General features: G+C 36.8%; 1 protein-coding gene across 1 annotated transcript in view; it reads left to right on the top strand.

Moving 5' to 3' along the window:
- The first annotated feature begins 278 nt into the window (after positions 1–278).
- The window catches only part of dnah6 (dynein, axonemal, heavy chain 6), a 199,709-nt gene continuing 186,003 nt past the window's right edge, over positions 279–13,984 (top strand). Inside the window, exons 1-6 of the mRNA XM_048620328.1 lie at positions 279–314; positions 495–695; positions 4,868–4,988; positions 7,608–7,759; positions 10,299–10,451; positions 13,208–13,459. Coding sequence (XP_048476285.1) covers positions 279–314; positions 495–695; positions 4,868–4,988; positions 7,608–7,759; positions 10,299–10,451; positions 13,208–13,459 — 915 coding nt within the window. The remainder of the gene's footprint in view (positions 315–494; positions 696–4,867; positions 4,989–7,607; positions 7,760–10,298; positions 10,452–13,207; positions 13,460–13,984) is intronic.

The following is a 13,984-nucleotide window of genomic DNA, read 5'->3' as shown; positions in this document are numbered from 1 at the left end:
TCATGGGGTGCAGCCGCTGTGCTATTAAAGAAGACGTTTAATGATTTTACTTCAGCCATAGTGAAGGAACGGTGATATAGTTCCAAATCAGTGTGGCATATATCTTTGAGGCAAACCTGAAGGTAATGGTGTTCATATATCTCTTTCTCTTGTCCTCTAGGTAGTACAGTTTCCAGATTTAGAAGGCGAATAGGGTTTCTCCCACCATTTTTAAACCCCAACATTAGTGCAGGAAAGTCCAGCCACATACATAATACTAAAGTCAATGAAACTAATTAATGAATGTTGATTTTGCAAGTGGTGAATTGTCCAATGTAGGTATGATGAGTATAGAAAGCAGATGTATTTTGCATGTTGTTATATTATGAAAAAAATTGTAAAAGCCTTACAAAAGGAAAATAAAGGAAATAGACTAAAACATATAATGGAAAAGCCTGGACTTTCATCCAGTTCAGAATTATACTTAATTGGTTTTTGTTGTTTTTTTTCCTCAGGCTGGGATTTCTGATTTTGTGCTACAAATGCAGGGAATAGTTCTCTCAATTGGCAACCTAGTGTCAGATTCATACTTTAATTCCTTTACAAGTCCAATTATCAACAAAAAAGTTGAAGATAAAACTTGTGGTGAGGGACCAAGCCTGGCAACTATCCTTGAAGATGACAAGTATTTGGTGGAAACCATCCAGAAGATTCTGGTATGATTTATCTTAAGCATTAACAGATTTAATATTTAATGAAACAAAAGATGTTTGAAAGAAAGCGCAGTCACTGATTAATTTTCTTAAACTGTTAATAATTAGAAATCTTTGTGATACGGTATCAGTAATGTCCTATTGAATGCAGAGACTTTTTAATGTTCTATATATTCCTCCTATGTTCTACCTTTTCCTAACATTGTGCCTATTGAAGTTCAGTTACCTTCTATCATCTAAAGAGGGAAAATTGAAGAAAATGATATCACTGGCACACATCCCACCAACTAATCCTTGCAGTATTTGTGGAAGATTTGGAATAGCCTTTCTTCTTTGGACTATATCTTGCAGATCATTGACAGAGACAAACAAAATTGTGATCAACAATTGTCAATACCAGGGAAAAGGTTAGCATGCAAGATAAGAGCTCATGGTATTAGAGTAATATGTTAACATGAATGGAGGTTTAGTTAACGACCAGGAAGCAAAGAATAGGAACAAATGGAACAGTTTTACATTGATGGACACTCCATTATTAAAATTGCAAATTGATGACTTGGATAAAAAAAAGTCAGAGTAACGTATCCAAGTTTGGTTACTGTGGAATCATGGAATTAGAAACTGTTCTTAGTCCTATTGAAGTTAGAGTCATAGAGATCTACAGCACAGGAAAAAAAATACTCTGTGGCCCATTGCATCCACACCAGTCAAAAACAACGACTAGTCCCATTTTCCAGTACTTTATTACGAGAGAGTAAATCAAATCAAACATGTGCAATATCATTAAGCTATCCAAACACACTGGTACTTATTTTAAGGCTGGTTTGGTATTTATTTGTATAGAACTAGAAGGCAATGTCTGAAGATAACCAAACATTCAACCATCACATAATCTATAGGTGCAGATTCTGTTGTACTGTTCACCAGGTAAGTGAAAGTTTGACATGTTCGAGCTGATGCTGTTTTATATTAGAGTTAGGAAGTCCAAAGTGGTGACGTATGAATACTTTATATTCAATTTTATCTCTGGACCAATTCAGGATCATCTGTTCAGTTCACTCCCTTTTATATGCCATCAGCAGTGAGAACAGAATGCTGTAGTCTTAATGGCAAATTTGCAATGCAAAAGACCATTAAATCCAAGTGACAGAATGAGATCTGGTGAGTTTTTAGTTCCCGGAACTTATTTCCATACTTAGGGTCAAACTTCCATCCAAACTTACTGAGAGTTAATGACAGCCCAGCAGGCAGCAAAAGAGATTTGACAAGCAGGAGAGCACTGCCAAGGACCTGTGAGTACACACTGATGGTCAAGTAATTCTCAAGAAGGGGAATTCTGATTAGTTATAGGCCACAGGCTGGGTCTAGAAAAGTTTATAGTTTCTGGCAGCACTTTTTCTCCTGATGACCAGCAAGATAATTAAAAAGTAATTTTTAAAGATTTAACTTGCAAAGCCTCTTCTCTCGAGCTCCCTTTCCAGGCAAATTGGCATTTGACCTGGTGGCAAAAGAGCCACTATTCTTATATTCAGTCATCAAGTTAAAATCACACAATGGGTCTGGACGACAATATTAGTGTTTTTAAAGGTTCTGCCAACTTGGGGTGGATGTCCTAACACCCTGAAATTTAAAATTGTGCTCAGCAGATCAATAGAAAATGAATTGGCTACGCCCCAGCTCCATTTGAACTGCCTTGCTGCCTGCTTTCTGCCAGATAGTGGGAATTAAAGTCGAGGTCAATTTATCTTTTAAAATGGTTGTTAAACTGTTTTTCTTCGGTTGAACCAAAAACATTATAAATTGAAGAGCATGAATGTGCAAGGTTTGATTTATGCCCTCAAACCTGTACCACTGTTCATGGCTGATCTGTACCTATCTCCATATATCTGCCTTTGGCCCTTATCCCTTAATACCTTTGCTGAAAAAAAAATTAGTGACCTCAAATTTAAAATGAATAATTGATCCAGCATCGACTGCCATTTGTGAAGAGAGTTCCAAATATCTACCACTCTTTGTATGTAGAAGTGCTTCCTAACATCTGTCCTCAATGGTCTGGCCCTAATTCTCAGACTATGCCCCATAGTTCTAGAATTCTCAACCAATGGAAAGAGTTTCTATCTTTTCCTGTTAATATCTTGAAGACTTTGATCATATCACTCCTAACATGCTAAATTCTAGAGAAAACAGGAGTAATTTATATAATCTGCTCTTATAACTTAACCTCTGAATTCCAGATGTCATTCTTACAAACTTACATTGTCCTCCCTAAAAGGACAATATATAATTCCAAAGGTGCAATGCCCACATCTTCTCACTGTAAGTGGGGCCTAACTAAGGTCTTGTACAACTGCAGCATAACTTCTGCATTGTTGTACTCCAATCCTCTAAAATAAAGGCCAACACCCATTAGCTTTCTTGATTATTTTCTGCATCTATTAGTGACGTTTCAAAGATCTATGCACCTGAACTCCCAAGTCTCTTTAAACAGTCACTTTATTTAATTTCATACCATCTAGAAAGTACCCAGATCTATCCTTTTCCAGTCCAAAGTAGAAAACTTCATAATTACTTACATTGAACTCCAGCTGCCACAGTTTTGCCCATTCACTTAGCATAAAATTACAATGGAATATTGATGGACTATCACCTACACTGTCTGTAATGCCACCTAATTTTGTGTCATCAGCAAATTTGGATATGCCATTATCCAAAGTGTTAATAAATAACGCAAATAATTGAGGCCCTAAGACAGATCCTGTGCAACACCACTGGTCTCATCCTGTCAATTTGAGTACCTACTCATTATCCCTACTTTCTGCCTGCCACTCAACCAATTTCCCAGCAATGTCAGTAATTTTCCCAAAATTCCATGGACTTCTACATAGTTAACAGTCTCCTATGTGGGACTTTATCAAATGCATTCTGGAAGTCCATACAAAGAACATCCATTGATGTTCTCATGTCCACTACCTTAGTCACCTCTTTAAAAACTTGAATGAGGCTTGCCCAGTATGACCTAGCTGTCATAAATCCAAGCTGGTTCGCCCTGATTAACTGAAAATTTTCAATGTATTCAGTTACCCTACCCTTGATTACAGACTCCAAAAATTTCTCCTCTTGATTGTTAGGCTAACTGATCTGTAATTCCCCTTTATTCCTCTTTTACCCTTCTTAAAGAGCAGAGTGACATGCAATTTTCCAATCCAGAGAGACAGCTCTTATACCTCAGGGACACTGAAAGATTATAGTTAGGCCTTCTGCAATGTGCTACCCTATTTCATTTAACACCCTCAAATGAAAACTGTCAGGGATGACAGTCAGAGATCCCAGGGATTTGTCACTCCTTAATTTCATTAATTTTTTCATTGTAGTGATTGTAACAAGATCAGCCAGGTGGACCTCCTAGAATGAATTCCTTGATTGAGGCTGTTAATCTAGTCCAATCAGGGATATCTGACTGACAGATATAAACAAGAGTGCCAGAGATTCTGGTCACTCTGAGAGCTGGATCAGTGTCAAGGACTCTCCATGTGTAAATAAAGTGCAACTTAGTGATTGGATACTGGTCTCCTTGGAGCTCTTTCACTCATTATTGATGTTTTACTTACAATACATTTATTCAGTCTCTACACCCGATCCACTATTCATTTCTTCAGGACTCCTGGCAAGCTATCCAACTTTTCTACTGTAAATACCAACACAAAGTACTTTTCAACACGTCTGCTATTTTGCCATAGTCATCGACAACACCCCCACCTTCAATCTTTAGTGGGCCAACGTTGTTTTCCCTTTGTGTAACTATAAAATTTCTGCTTATTGCTTTTGATGTCCCTGGTAAGTTTCCTTTTATAATCCCTTTTAATAGGACTGCTTTGTGGCTCTTTGCTGGTCTTTGTATCTTTCCAATTCAGCAGGATCTGTTCTGTTTTTTGCAATTTTATATGTTTTTTTTGGTTTAATGCTGTCCCTTGTCTCTTTAATAATCGATGGCTGTTTTTTTTCTGTGAAGTGGAGCTTTTCTCTCTCAGGGTTATAAACTGGTAACCAATGTAAGCTATTTTTACTAAAACCTAATAATTGTGAACATTTTGTTTTACTGAAAATTTTATTTACTGATGCCTTCTATTTTATTGTGATTTGCTTCTAAATATTAATCCAATGATTTTCCTGTTTAGGATTGTATTGAGTCAGGATTTAATGCAGCAGTTATGTTTGCAGAAATGTTTGAAATGTTTCGGACAGATTTTCTGGAAAATGAAGCCCTTGATTTGCCAGTTCTTATGAAAGAGGAGCATGGTATGCTTGTCAATATGGAATTATATTGGTATAAAACCAACTTGATCTGGTTTAGTTTAAATTTGTGCTCGGGCATCACACAACAAGCGACTCTTATTGGTTAGCAGCACAAACGTCTTCATTTTATCTGTACATAATTCTACTCAAATGTGTAATTTAGATCAGAGCTTGAGGAACAAGTGAAAATGTTTGTAGATCCAAGAAACAAAATGTTCCATGTTTTTCTGTTGCCTCCCAGGTTTTTACAAAACATAATCTCATTCTCTGAGGAAGGGTCACCAGCCCCAAAACGTTAACTCTGATTTTTTTTCTTCACAGATGCTGCCAGACCTGCTGAGCTTTTCCAGCACTTCTGTTTTTGTTCCTGATTTACAGCATCCACAGTTCTGTCGGTTTTTATAATCTCATCCTTATCATTTGTCTCTGTTACCCCAACAACCTGCAATTCTGTAACTTTTAAAAACTTCTAGATTTTCTAATAACACCTCCACAAGTTTTCCAGATGACCCCTGTCTGGTTTATTTTATAACATTTGCACTAATTCTAATATTTTATTTTTTCATATTTTATGGAGTAATATTGTTCAAAATGAGACCATTCGTCATTTTGTACATTTGATGTGCAATGAATCCTGCTGCCTAACACATTTCTTAAAATGTTGTCATTTTTTCCTCTTCAAGTACACATCCAATTCACTTTTGACAATCTTGACTGCTATATATAGATTTTATGTATTAATCATTAAAGTAGTGCATTCCAGGTCAGAAAACTCACTCCATTAAAAACATTTCTTATCCTCACTTATTGTAAGTAGAAGCAATAACATACCTTTCAGCCTCTTGAGCTTGCTTTTCCATTCAACCAGATCATGGCTAATCTTCTACTTCTGCACTATTTTCCCACACAGTCTCCATTTCCCTTTCATGTCTTTAATATCTAGAAATCAATTAATGACTGTCTGCAAAATATTCAATGACTGAACCTCCACATCCCTCTCAGAGTCCAAAATGTTCAACACCCTCTGAGTGTTGTACTACTTCCTCATTTCAGTCCTAAATGGTCCACCCTTTATTCTGAAACTATGTTCCTTGGTTCTAGAACCCCCATCACCCTCAACACAAACCAAGAAACCATTGTTCTACCCTGTTGAGTTCTGTAAAAAAAAATGTACAATGCGATGACCCCTCAATTTTCTAAACTCTGGAGAGTACAGGGTTAGTCTCCTCAATCTCGCCATCTCAGGAATTGCTTTGATACATACCTCTATGGCAAGTATGTTGTTCCTTAAATAAGAAAATCAAAATTTTGCATAATACTTCAGGGATAGTTTCATTAATGCTCTGTACAAGCAAGCAAGACATCATCTTTAAGAAATATTGCCCTTGCCAGTATCCAAAAAAGAAAACTGGTTCATGAGTGAGATGACTTATTAGACTCCTTGCTTCTCTGCCTGATCCTCCGAGACTGTCTGGCCATCACCCATTCCCTCGCTGCAGTGAGGTCACCTCCCTAAATATTATATCCAAATAGTTCTCAGCGTTGCGATGCACTACAGTGATTCCAGCTATTGCTTTAGTCCTGAAATCTGAAGCTCAAGTTTCTGCAGCTAGCGACATTTCTTACACATGAGGTTGACCAAGCCTATGGGAAGCTGTCAAGATGTTTTACACTCCAGGAGCGGAGCTCTCCTCAACTTAACTTTACTTCACAGACTATTGTTTATAAACTGGAGGCTAGACAGTAGAATCACTCACCAACTGCTCATCAATCAATTCCTTCCTTTATGCTGATGTCATTTTAATTACTGAGATAATGTTTAGAACTTTGCTTGCATACTTCTGCCATCAGCTAATTTTTATGCCCTTCTCAGCCCTTGCTCCTTTCCCCTGCTGTTAATTAGTGAATTCATTATTTTCATTTTGTTTTAAAATTAATGCCTGTCTTCACTACCACAATGTACAAATATAATCCTTCTTAATATAACTTAATGGTAATTACAACTTAAAACTTAAAACAGAATAGTAAGTTCAGGTCATTTCTTCCCATCTGCTTGTGTCCCTTTATTAATTATAATAGTTTCTTTAATGTTACTTAATTTAACATTTTTAATCATATATTTTAAGTGTCTTAGAGACATTCTCTAATGGTAGTTTCTCACCAACCAATCATCTCAGATGTCACTGTCTGGTTCTTATGCCAAGATACTTAAATATGTATTATCTAGTTATCATTCCTCCTGCCAGTGGAAACAATTTAACTCTATGCATGATATCAAAATCCTTCAGTATTTTAGATCATTACTTTAAATCTGCCTTTAACCATCTCTGTTTTGAGCAGAGCAATCCCAGTAACTCACATCACTGTACATAACTGAAATCTCAGCTTGTTACCATTCTAGTAAATCTCTACTGCATCCTCAGATTTTGATATTTCTTAGTTATTTTACTTGTCTTTTCCCATTTATTCTTGGCACTTCAATCAGCAGACTGAGTACATGGTTTAATATCAGGAAATATAAAATTGTACTTTTAAAAGCAAGAGTATTAACCTTAAAAATAAAACTGCCAAATGTGTTGGTAAATGATAAAATATTAAGTTTGGTGTCTATGTTTAATGTAGATATTTATTTCTTTACGAGTTGGCTGGAAAAATATCACAAGCAGCATGCTGACGCAGTCAGTATTAAGCAGACTAAGAACTTAGGACTGCTGCTTATAGATAACACATCTCTCAAGAAGACAATAATCCCTTCACCTATACGCTGTCTGGAGGTAAACATTATTCATTTGTGATAAATCTGATGGCTTTTTTATTCATTATAAGCATTTAATGAAGTAAGCTGATTTAGAGGGTATTTCTTACAGTATGAAACTAATAGCAGCTTGATATCTAGATGCTTAAGTGAACTGGCCTTCCTTGATAGAATGTTGAATTGTTACCCTCCTCCCTCCGGAAAAACCTCAGTGGATCTATGCATCTTCTATCCGCCTCCCCCTCTCTCCCTATTTATTTCAGAACCCCCTTCCCCTCCCCCATTTCTGAAAAAGGGTCTAGGCCTGAAACGTCAGCCTTCCTGCTCCTCTGATGCTGCTTGGCCTGCTGTGTTCATCCAGCTCTACACCTTGTTATCTCAGATTCTCCAGCATCTGCAGTTCCTACTATCTCTGAAACAAAATAAAGAATTGTTGTTCACTTTGTAGTTATTAACTTCATGATGAAACTCAATTCACTATGCTTTCCAACCAGCCAGGTTAAAATAATTGGCCTGCAGTTGTTGGATTTATCGTTACACTATTTTTGTCACCAAGGGTGCAATGTTTGCAATTGTTCAGTACTCTGACATCAACCCAGTGTCCAAAGGGCATTGAGAGATTATGCCCAGTGCCTCTGAAATCTCCACCATGACATCCTTCAGTATCTTTAGATGCATCTTGTCTGGTCCTTATCAATTTTAAGTGAAACTAGCCTTTCTAATATCTCCTCTTTAACAATTTTTAGGCAATTAGTTGTCTGCCAGCTACTTTGTCTTTCAATGCAATTTCTGCAGCCTCTTCTTTCTTGGTGAAGACAGATGCAAAGCACACATTCATGTCTTCTACTTACAAGTGCCAATCCCTTTTTGATCCCAAATTGGCTCCACCTCACATTTCATTATCATTCACTATTTGTATGCCTACAAAATACTTTGTATTGCTTTTTATGTTGCCTGCATGGCTTTTCTCATCAGGGATCAAAACGTCTTTTCTCAAAGGATCCTCTTGAGATTTTTGTGAAGGCTATTTTTTTGATTTTCATGGGCTACTTTTTAATTCTCATTCACTCATTTATTATGTTAAGCTGTCACATAGTATGATACTTGCTATGTCTGTGCTGACATTGGGATTATTTGAACTCACAAACAAATAAAATTAAAATACCTTAAAGACACTTTCCATAGACTGCTAAGGTCACAGCCAAGCATTTCCATTGCACATGCACAAAGTTGGAACATTTTTGCAAGGCAGTTGCAATCTTATTCACTGCACCTTAAATCTCAGTCTCAGATTTAAGTTTGTCAATTGATAGTATTCATTACAGTAGGGTCCTCAACATCGTTTCCTGCATAGTAGCTCTGGAACTTACGTGGCTCTAAGCTAGACACTCCAAATTTATTTGCAAGGACTTAGTTACCTCAGTAATTTGGAGTTTTCTTGGTTCCCAGTTAGCTACCTTTCTTGACAAGTTTAAAATTGTTTTCTCTCTTTTGCAGCATGTCTGTCAGTCACGCTTTCAATCACCCTCTCCTCAACTTCACTCTTGCAGTTGCCTTCTTCTGTTTAGATCTCTTTCAACCTTCATTGAATCTCCTCACACGTCTTGGAGTCTCAACACACCCATTTAATGGCTCCCTTCCCTACTTTGAAGCTTCCTTCATTCTCCCCACCCCAAATCCTCCTTCAACCATCTCCTCCCACACAAAAACTCAGACCCCAGCACAGAACATGGAACTCCTGGCAAAGGCCTTTCTAGCCTTGACAAAAGTCCCTGCATCTTGGCCAGTGGTGACTTTCAACACCCTCCCTTGCTCCTAGAACTTAATTCCCAACCAGCTCCCTTCCCTTCCGCTCCCATCCCTGACCAAGATCTTTCTCCTCTTCTCCAAACACATCCAACTGACCTCTGATCCCCCCAAACCCAGCTTTCACCACACTCACCAATCCTCTCCCAGCTGTCACACTAACAAATCTGGATCCCTCACCCTCCCCTAACTGTTTTCTTTTCTGTTTACTGCTCCTCCAATCCTCCTGCCTGTTGTGGTATTGCAACCCTCTGATGGGTTTACTGTGTTTAGAGTATGATAGGTCTACATTTCCAGATGTACTCTGGCATAGGAATTTGTAACATAAAAAAGACAGGAAGTTTGTAATTATTGCAACATATTAATACACTTTAGTTAATGTGTTCTGTTTCACCTCACTGTGCTCTTTTATATTAATAAATATCTGTCCCTTTGTAAATCCAATCTGTTAAGTGACCATGAACATATTTTTAAAAATTTCACATTTGGAAGAAACATCTAACACGTAGTGGAAGAAGGAAACAGGATCTTTAATTGTTTGCAAAAGGCTATTCTTAAATCTACTTAAATTGGTTAAGCCGCAAGATAAACATTTATCGTCTAATGTCTATAATTTGATAAGTTTGAAATGAGTGTTAATTTGATTATTTATCACTTGAGAACATATTAATATTTACAACATACAGAAAGTAAGAGGAAATGTAATTTTATTTTTGATAATAAGATTCACTATTTTGATTTCTTTTGGTTAGGCTATTAATGAGATTCTTCCAGTTCTTGCCAAGAAGAAGACAGATGATATTATTCACGAAGTGCAAGATGCTGAGTATAAACTTGAAATAGTTCCAACTGGAACCATGGAGTATGTGAATAACTTGCTATTCCTTGACGAAATGCAGGATAGGGTATGCTGCAAATATTTTCATAATACATTTTGCAAAGCTGGTAAAGTTCCTCCCTCCCTCTCAGAACTTTTCCTCTTTACTATTATCTATCTTTCTTCAATAAGTGAAGAGGGAGATTTCAGTCATTATTCTTTGCAATTATAGGCAAAAACTGGGTTTCTAGCCATTCCCAACGCTCTGCAATATTCTGGCACTGGTAGTGAAGTGAATTTTTTGGTATTCTCATATTTAGGGATTGAAAAATAGGGTAATTAAAATGAGGATTAATTTTGATTGTATGTCATTTGTCATGAAATCATAAACTTCTATTGATTTACGATTTTGGCACACCAGAAGTGCTTTCCCAATATACTAAAATTATAATTAGAATTTGATCCTTTAGATAGCTTTTTCTCATTAAGGATAATAAGTTTATATTTGATTCAATGTAATTATATGCCTTGTTGTTATTTATATATGCTTAATTATTTTAGTTTTTGATTTTGTTTTCAAGTTTTCCCATTAAATTGGAAAGTGAATAGAAATGGTGCAAATCTTGTTCATGTGATTCAACAATTAGAAGTTTTCTTTTTTAAGTTACCTTAGATCTGAGGAGAAAGAGAAAGACAGGGAAACAGTTGAGTTTGTATTTCGCATGCATAAAAAGCAAGTTAAAAAGAATAATAAGACCTATAACTTTCAATCTGATTGTAATCAAAGTATCATCTGCAATTTTAATTTAATCCTCATTCATTCCGGCAGCAGTACTAGGATCAATGTTTTTTTTTGACATATGTTAATAACATGGACTTAGGTCTCAATGGCATAATTTCAAAGTTTAATAATCCAATTGTGAAATAATGCAATTAATAGTGAGGAGGGCAGTAACAGGTTCAAGGGAATGAACAGACATTTGACAGATCGAATTTAATGCAGACCAGTATGATGTGATACATTTTAGTTGGAAGAATGAGGAAAGGTAATATGATTTATGATTTTTTTAACCTTAAGATACGTAGGATAGGTTAAATCCAATACATCCAGGAAGTTTAGGCAAAAGAATGCAAAAGATTTAGACAGTATAAATTGAATGGGATGCAGGATTATAGAGTTCTGGGTGTGTACCTACATAAAGCATGATGAAAAAAAGCACAGTGTATCTTTTTTTTATAAATAGAACCCTAGTGTACAAATACCAAGGGCGAAACTTAAAACGCATCAAGTGTATAATCTTGGGATGCACGTTTACCTAAAGGTTCACAATAATGTTGAGACACAGTCAACTACTTCCCATGATTACTACCCTTACGGGATCTGAGACTTAAGTAGTGACATGAACCCACAACTATGAGCAGACTGCAATTTCTCTCTGTGCTACCACAGCAAAGGACCAACAGTACATGAACATTAGATAGTTAAATTATCAAAATGTCGTAGCCTCATTTTTACAATTATACTTGGTTAGTAAGCATTACGCAGATTGAGTTAACAGAGGTAAATCGGCAGTCAGATGTACATGTTCGAAAGCAGCCTGTCAGAAATGCAGTGTATTCTTTTGTCTAAGTTTCCTGGATGTATTTAATTTAATACATATATGATATTGCATATGGTACATATCCCAAGATAAAAAAAAATCCTTTCCCATACTTTTGGTGGAACCTTCCATTTTCGTCGGTGTCTTGCTCAAAAGGTGGTGAGACAGCACATATGCGGTTTTCAAATATCATAATAGAAAAACAATAGATTAATTTTTTCATTTGATGGAAAGTCTGCCCTTGATTATGATCCAGGTGTCATCAAGCACTACACAAGGCACTGAGCATTTCATTTAGACTGCAACAATTCAGTGCAATCCTGAAAATGTGTTGCATTGATGGAACTGCTATCTTTTACACGTGGACATTGAAACTGAGGCTTTGTTCCAGTGTTTCAGATAGATTAACGGTAGAAACTAGAGATCTTCTGATGCTCTGAGCAATATTTCTCTGTCAACTAGCACCACCAAGAATAGATCAGGTATTAATTTCTTTTTTTATTAAGGGGCTTTTGAGATGCTTGCAAAATCTGCTTTATTTATCCATGTGACAATACTGGTCACACTCAAAAAGCGACACACCGGTTGGAAAGATCTTTGAGGTGTCTTGAAGACACGAAAGCTGCATTATGATGTCAGCATTTTACTTTCTATTAATTCTGGAGATTACATTTCTGTTTCCCTGGTGGCTCGTTCCTGGAATGAGCTCTTCTGTCCATAGATTATTCTTTTCAAAAGTCCCCCAGTGATTGTTAATGATCTAGATTCTTTGCTCACCCTAGGATGCGAATGAAATTGTAGAACTATCAGTTATTTGTTAACGGTTGTGCACCTCTTCTTGATTTTAGTTCAGTGTGCAAAGGTGTCTTATGTATTTCTAAGTCTTGGAAAACCACATGAATGGGATCACAAACAGTAGCCAGGGTTGCAGGAAATACACGTCAGTTTCATTCTACAGATTATTCACAACATTTTAAGTTGGAATTATGACTGTGACAAAATTTACGGCATTTACTGACAATTGCATTGACTCATATCCTCCATGGTTTTGCTGGTGAAACAGGACAGCAGTGGAACAGTGAGCAGCTCAGCAGAGTGGGGATTTGAATTGTATGCTTATAAATAAAACGCCGAACATAACCTAGACTTTTTACACCCTTGAAGTGTGAATTTGTCCTTTGGATCAATATGCACTTCTCATAGGAGGCATAATAACCTCTATAAAGAAATACCTTTCTTTCAGATTGAATTCTTGGATGAAGAAGCAACTGTTGTTGTAATGATGTATCAGCTCATCGAAAAGTATAAGATTGGTACACCTCCTGAGGATCTTGCTGTATTTGCAACTCTAAAGCCTTCAATAAGTGTACTTCGCACTGTCATTGACAGAGCAGTCAGTGAAAGAGACAGCAACATTACCAAGCTATGTCGCTGCATGGATAAAGACATTGATGTGCTGAATGAGGAGGTCAGAGCAGTGAGGATTAAAGAACAGGTAGGTTAATAGTAATCTTTATCATCGGCTCTTGTTTAATGTTGATACAAGGCTCAAAACTGAGTGACACTGAATGAAGCATCACATTCACCACTTCAATCTGCATGCTTTTGAGCCACTCAATAGCCATTTTACACAATTGCAGAAACAATATGGTGGAAAAAATAAACCCAATTTTGGAAAACTGGATGCATTGACCAAATAGTCAGAAAACCATGAGCACCGAGTAATTGAATTTTTACATTGCATGCCCAATAGCAAGGTGAGCCAGTGAGAAGAGAAGAAAAATTTAAATCCTTAATGTTTGCCATCAAGTGTAGTTAAAGGAAACATAGAACCCTTACAGAGTGCAAAGAGGCCATTCCACCCATCAAGTCTGCACTGACCCTGCGAAGAGCATCCCATCCAGACCCAGCCCCCCACCCTATCCCTGTAACCCTGTATTTACCAGGGGTAACCTACCTAGCTTTAACGTCCGCTGACAATATGAGGCAATTTATCACAGCTAATCCACCTAACCTGCAC

This window comes from Rhincodon typus, chromosome 3 (genome assembly GCF_021869965.1).
Source record: "Rhincodon typus isolate 14 chromosome 3, sRhiTyp1.1, whole genome shotgun sequence".
NCBI lineage: Eukaryota > Metazoa > Chordata > Chondrichthyes > Orectolobiformes > Rhincodontidae > Rhincodon > Rhincodon typus.
This window is presented reverse-complemented; position numbering and strand designations above follow the sequence as displayed.